The 6,000-nt window shown below is 52.4% G+C and overlaps 1 protein-coding gene across 2 annotated transcripts in view; it reads right to left on the bottom strand.

The window, feature by feature from the left end:
- Window positions 1–1,706: 1,706 nt before the first annotated feature.
- ITIH6 (inter-alpha-trypsin inhibitor heavy chain family member 6) overlaps window positions 1,707–6,000 on the bottom strand; it is a 29,038-nt gene continuing 24,744 nt past the window's right edge. For both annotated transcript variants that reach the window (XM_075578423.1, XM_075578424.1), the window contains 5 exons: window positions 5,151–5,195; window positions 4,799–4,843; window positions 4,119–4,232; window positions 2,993–3,373; window positions 1,707–2,195 (listed from right to left, as the gene is read on the bottom strand). In XM_075578423.1, coding sequence (XP_075434538.1) covers window positions 1,954–2,195; window positions 2,993–3,373; window positions 4,119–4,232; window positions 4,799–4,843; window positions 5,151–5,195 — 827 coding nt within the window. In that variant the 3' untranslated portion in view covers window positions 1,707–1,953. The remainder of the gene's footprint in view (window positions 2,196–2,992; window positions 3,374–4,118; window positions 4,233–4,798; window positions 4,844–5,150; window positions 5,196–6,000) is intronic.

The following is a 6,000-nucleotide window of genomic DNA, read 5'->3' as shown; positions in this document are numbered from 1 at the left end:
CCCTGCGACCTTGTACAAGCCGCTGTATGTCCCTGTGACCTTGTACAAGCCGCTGTATGTCCCTGCGACCTTGTACAAGCCGCTGTATGTCCCTGCGACCTTGTACAAGCCGCTGTATGTCCCTGTGACCTTGTACAAGCCGCTGTATGTCCCTGTGACCTTGTACAAGCCTCTGTATGTCCCTGTGACCTTGTACAAGCCGCTGTATGTCCCTGCGACCTTGTACAAGCCTCTGTATGTCCCTGTGACCTTGTACAAGCCACTGTATGTCCCTGTGACCTTGTACAAGCCTCTGTATGTCCCTGCGACCTTGTACAAGCCGCTGTATGTCCCTGTGACCTTGTACAAGCCGCTGTATGTCCCTGCGACCTTGGACAAGCCTCTGTATGTCCCTGTGACCTTGTACAAGCCGCTGTATGTCCCTGTGACCTTGGACAAGCCGCTGTATGTCCCTGTGACCTTGTACAAGCCGCTGTATGTCCCTGTGACCTTGTACAAGCCTCTGTATGTCCCTGTGACCTTGTACAAGCCGCTGTATGTCCCTGTGACCTTGTACAAGCCTCTGTATGTCCCTGTGACCTTGTACAAGCCGCTGTATGTCCCTGTGACCTTGTACAAGCCTCTGTATGTCCCTGCGACCTTGTACAAGCCGCTGTATGTCCCTGTGACCTTGGACAAGCCTCTGTATGTCCCTGCGACCTTGTACAAGCCTCTGTATGTCCCTGTGACCTTGTACAAGCCGCTGTATGTCCCTGTGACCTTGTACAAGCCGCTGTATGTCCCTGTGACCTTGTACAAGCCGCTGTATGTCCCTGCGACCTTGTACAAGCCTCTGTATGTCCCTGTGACCTTGTACAAGCCTCTGTATGTCCCTGCGACCTTGTACAAGCCTCTGTATGTCCCTGTTCTTCAGGAGCCAACATCTTACAGATGGAAATACATGGTGCGCTGAACTGGATAAATAGTGTCAATGATTTCTATTTATTCAGTCACCAAAAACCGAGGTCTGAAGCAGAAAACAGGACACAGCTTTTTAATACATGAAGTGACAATAGTTACAGGGTCCAACTTCTTCCACTTGATATCTTACTGGTTGTAGCGGGGATTCATCTTTTTCCTTCACTCCCAACTCCATCCCCAAAATCACCCGGTGAATTTAAATGTCAAGACAAGCCGTGTTTCATCCTAACACTTACACACACAATAGAGTAGAACCTTCTATTATACATATATATATATATTACTACAAAGTAATTCATATACATTACATTTAAACCTTACAACCGGTTCTGCTTGTTGTTTAATCTGTCCTATCGTGTGACAGCAACTAGTTTGTATAAAGACTATGGCACAAACTATTGATGTTTCACTCACAGTCACAAGTCGGTCATCCAACTTCATCACAACTCATTTGTCTCCCGTGAGACCTCAGTAATTCACAATACACATTGTCATTTCTAAGTGCAATGGTTCACTTACAAAGTAAAGGCCGAGAAGGGGTCTCCTATAATTACAGCTGCTGACCCCTGTTTGACCCTGGTGACCTCCAACCACTTCCAATACCAGTAGAGCAGGGGCGGCCAACTCCAGCCCTGAAAGGGCCACCAACAGGCCAGGTACTAGGGATATCCCTGCTTCAGCACAGGTGGCTCTGTCGAAGACTGCACCACCTGTGCTGAAGCAGGGATATCCTTAAAACCTGACCTGCTGGTGGCCCTTGAGGACTGGAGTTGGCCGCCCCTGTGGTAGAGTGAGCAGATGATCTTCGTCCTACTCCATCGCATAAGTAATCGGAAAACGCTCTTCTGGACCAGTATTTAAAAGGTCAGTTCACTTAGCCTGCGTCTCTATTCCTGTTTTCCAGCAGCACCATACTTATCGAGTCCCTTGCTAGGTGACTTCTTGTCACCCCCACAGTCCCTCTGCTCCCCCACTCCCCCCCGGGTGGGGAATTCATATTTCCAGGAGGTCCGACACCAGGTAGGAGATGTACTTTCCATCCAGAATCTGCTCCACGTCTCCGTGCTTTACCAACCAGCATGTAGCCGCGTGGGCCAGCGCCGCCGAGTCTTTCACGGTTTTGACGACGCGGGTGGCCGGGGCCGTTTGGTTACCCCGAGTCAGGACGCCCGAGAGTGTCGAGTCGTTACTCTGTGTCCTCTCCACGACTTCTATGTGGGCGTTGTGAAACTGACCTGGGAAACAGTAACGGGTGAGAGCCAATGAAAAGTCGCCCTCGTAATGAAGAATTAGAAAAGCGCTGTAAGTGGACAACGCGGCCCAATGCAGACACGTCTGACCATGCTCGTAAGCCAAGGGTTCGCAACTCCAGTCCTCAAAATAACCCAACAGGTCAGGTTTTAAGGATATCCCTCCTTCAGCACAGGTGGTTCAATCTGGCTCAGTCATTGGAGAGGTTCAGCACAGGTGGCCCAATCAGCTTCAGCACAGGTGGCTCAATCAGCTTCAGTCTTTGACTGAGTCTCTGATTGAACCCTCTTTGCTGAAGCAGGGATATCCTTAAAACCTGACCTGTTGGGGGGGATGGGGGGGGGTCTTGAGGACTGGAGTTGAGAACCCCTGCTATATGCCAAGGTTCTCTTGTACTCATATGTAAGTCTTCCAACAACATAGCACATTATTTGGAATCTCTTTTGGGCACTGACTCACTTCTGCGAATGGTTTCTACTTCCAACCCAGAGGTCTGTCATAGTCACTCGGTACCAGTCTCTCCTGCTCTCTAACACATGTATTACCAACAGGAGAGTCCTTCCCCAGACCAGCGGAGGCCAACAGCTGAAGTTCTCAATCATGTTTTTTGGGGGACACTGTCCTCGAAGTGGAAACACTTTCAATGGTTTTTCCAAATCTCAAAGGAGTGATGGGTGCAATTGGAAAATGGATTAGTGACCTCAAGTGCACCCCCTTCCCCCCCCCTGTAGTCTATATGATAACAAGTTAACAATGTGGGAGCAATAGCACACGCACTCACCTAGCAAGCCACTGGAGGAGGAGGATAAGCCGTTCCCTTTGGCAATGTAGAAACCCAGGTGGGCCAGCTGCAGGTATGTTGGATGCTGATAGTGATGGAACAGGACCAGCAGCTCCACATTGCGCCCGATCCACACGGTGACATTGGAGGAAGGCGATACTTTGATGGCTAGCCTTTGCCTTCGGACCAGAGCTGGGCGGTTGATGGGGAGCGTCAGCTGGTCCTCGCCTTTCAAGGTCAAGCTGTCGAGCGATACGTTGATGATGTAGTTGGTGCGTGGCAGGTCGATGATGATGGTAATGACATCGAAGTAAGTGCGCAGTCTGTTCTCATGGCCGGCTTTCAGCGGGGCCCCTAGCAAATGTCCATTCACGGTGACGCCTGTATAGGAGGCACAGGCTCTTATTTGTGGAGGATATAGACGGGAAACTGTTTTACATGATTTGAATTAACTGTGTTTTCTATTCATACAGCGAGTTTCCACAATGTTACAGTGTCAACTGGTGGAAAACAGCTATAAATCCCAGAATGCTTTGAGAAAGAAACAACAAGAACAGGACTGGATCAACCTGTCCTGCTGGCTTGGAACCATGTGGTCTCCCTACACTCAACAAAGCTGCCATCTTGTTTTTGTGAGAGTGATGTGGACTTTCCTGGCTGCGCTGGAGGCAAAACTAAGGCTGGGGCCATGGTGCCGCAGACCGCGCTGAGGCGTCCATGCAGCGTGCGGGCGGAAGCGGGCGCGTGTTGCGCGAGATATCAGTTGAAACTGATTTCTTGGCGTGACAGGCAGGTCACGTGAGCGGTTCGCCCAATGTGGGCGAACCAGCTCCATGACGCCCCTAGGCACACGTGGCACGGCGCGTCTCCGCTGGCCACAAAACGCACCCGCTTCACGCTGGGTGACGTCACGGCCGCGCACGCCTCCGCACGGGCGAAGGCCCCATGGCCCAAGCCTAATACCCAATGTGAGAGTTTGCAGAACCAGCAGATCAAAGCGGTGGAACCCGGTAGCCTCAAGAAATATATTAGTATACGAAAGGACAAAGGATGATGTGCTCTCTCTATTTCTCAACATTGGGCTTCTGGGGGATGTCACACGAGGAGGGGGGATGTCTCTCTGTACCTGCAACAGGGTCTGAGAGAAGCCTCAGGATGTGCCCCGGCCGTCCATCCAAGGTGAAGCACAGGTTCTCGTGGGCACCAGGCAAATTCACGACGAAGTGAGGGTCTCCGTCCACTGACCGGCACAGGGAGAGAACAGAAGTAAAACCTTTTCCGTGCATGAAAGAGTCGCCCCCAGGGAATCCGCAGCGTGTGGCTCTGCGGGGGGGGGGGGAGTCGGTGCGTACATTTCCCAGTTGGGTTATTCATTATACCTCCACTGTGCACAGTAAATAACAAAGGTCAAATAAGGCCGCGATTATAGTGACGGCGAGCACGTCACGAACAAAATGCAGGACCGCTATGAGGCCGCCCATATCATGTGGCAGAATTTTGAGCCGACAATTTTTTTGTTTGTTTTTTTTCGCATCACGTGAGCGGTTCAGCTAATGAGGGCGAAACGGCCTGGTGACGCGTCCGCCACACCTCTCCATCGCCTCAATCTACAGTGCACACATCGCTCAGGCGACAGGCGCGCAATGCCATGCGCGTGCCCTCTACAATTAATGCCTAACAGCTCAACGGGCTGTTTGGCAATAGATGGCTAGCTGTGCTGACTTTGGGACTATAGACCCTGGCAGGCAGTTGTACATTGGAGAATAATTACCTGCTGCAGCAGCTCAGAGCTGGAAGCAAACTCACCTGAGGACATGAAAGTCATAAGCCCCGGGGCACCCAAAGGATACGCTGTCAGGGATACAAAACAAACGGCTTACACATTTCCCATGCTTTCCAAGCGCAGGGCGGCTTCACCGCGCTTGGGTGTTATCGCAAGGTAGTTATTACAGGGAACACCAACAGACCAAATAGTACCTTTCTCTAAGTAGAAGAAGCTTTAGACCATTATGTAAGGTAGTAATACTCATTACTCTTCCATGTTGCAGTATATTTATTTTCAGGTGAGGGGATATGAAACGATGCCTGAACCCTCCACATACCAAACATCCAATCTCACTGGCATGTTACTATGTTACTATGTTACTATGTTACTCACCATCAAATTCTTCATCTGTATCAAACATATCTGCATCATAGAGATCTGTAAAACAAGCACAGCTGTCACCGGCCACAGGGAGAGGAGGGAGTGCAGGCTTCAGGCACAGGGAGAGGAGGGAGTGCAGGCACAGGGAGAGGAGGGAGTGCAGGCTTCAGGCACAGGGAGAGGAGGGAGTGCAGGCTTCAGGCACAGGGAGAGGAGGGAGTGCAGGCACAGGGAGAGGAGGGAGTGCAGGCTTCAGGCACAGGGAGAGGAGGGAGTGCAGGCTTCAGGCACAGGGAGAGGAGGGAGTGCAGGCTTCAGGCACAGGGAGAGGAGGGAGTGCAAGCTTCAGGCACGGAGAGGAGGGAGTGCAGGCTTCAGGCACAGGGAGAGGAGGGAGTGCAGGCTTCAGGCACAGGGAGAGGAGGGAGTGCAGGCTTCAGGCACGGAGAGGAGGGAGTGCAGGCTTCAGGCACAGGGAGAGGAGGGAGTGCAGGCTTCAGGCACAGGGAGAGGAGGGATTGCAGGCTTCGGAGGGAGTGCTGGCTTCGGGCACAGGGAGAGGAGGGAGTGCAGGCTTCAGCCACAGGGAGAGGAGGGAGTGCAGGCTTCAGGCACAGGGTGAGGAGGGAGTGCAGCCTTCAGGCACAGGGAGAGGAGGGAGTGCAGGCTTCAGGCACAGGGAGAGGAGGGAGTGCAAGCTTCAGGCACAGGGAGAGGAGGGAGTGCTGGCTTCGGGCACAGGGAGAGGAGGGAGAGCAGGCTTCAGCCACGGAGAGGAGGGAGTACAGGCTTCAGGCACAGGGAGAGGAGGGAGTGCAAGCTTCAGGCACAGGGAGAGGAGGGAGTGCAAGCTTCAGGCACA

Source organism: Ascaphus truei, chromosome 21 (assembly GCF_040206685.1).
Source record: "Ascaphus truei isolate aAscTru1 chromosome 21, aAscTru1.hap1, whole genome shotgun sequence".
NCBI lineage: Eukaryota > Metazoa > Chordata > Amphibia > Anura > Ascaphidae > Ascaphus > Ascaphus truei.
This window is presented reverse-complemented; position numbering and strand designations above follow the sequence as displayed.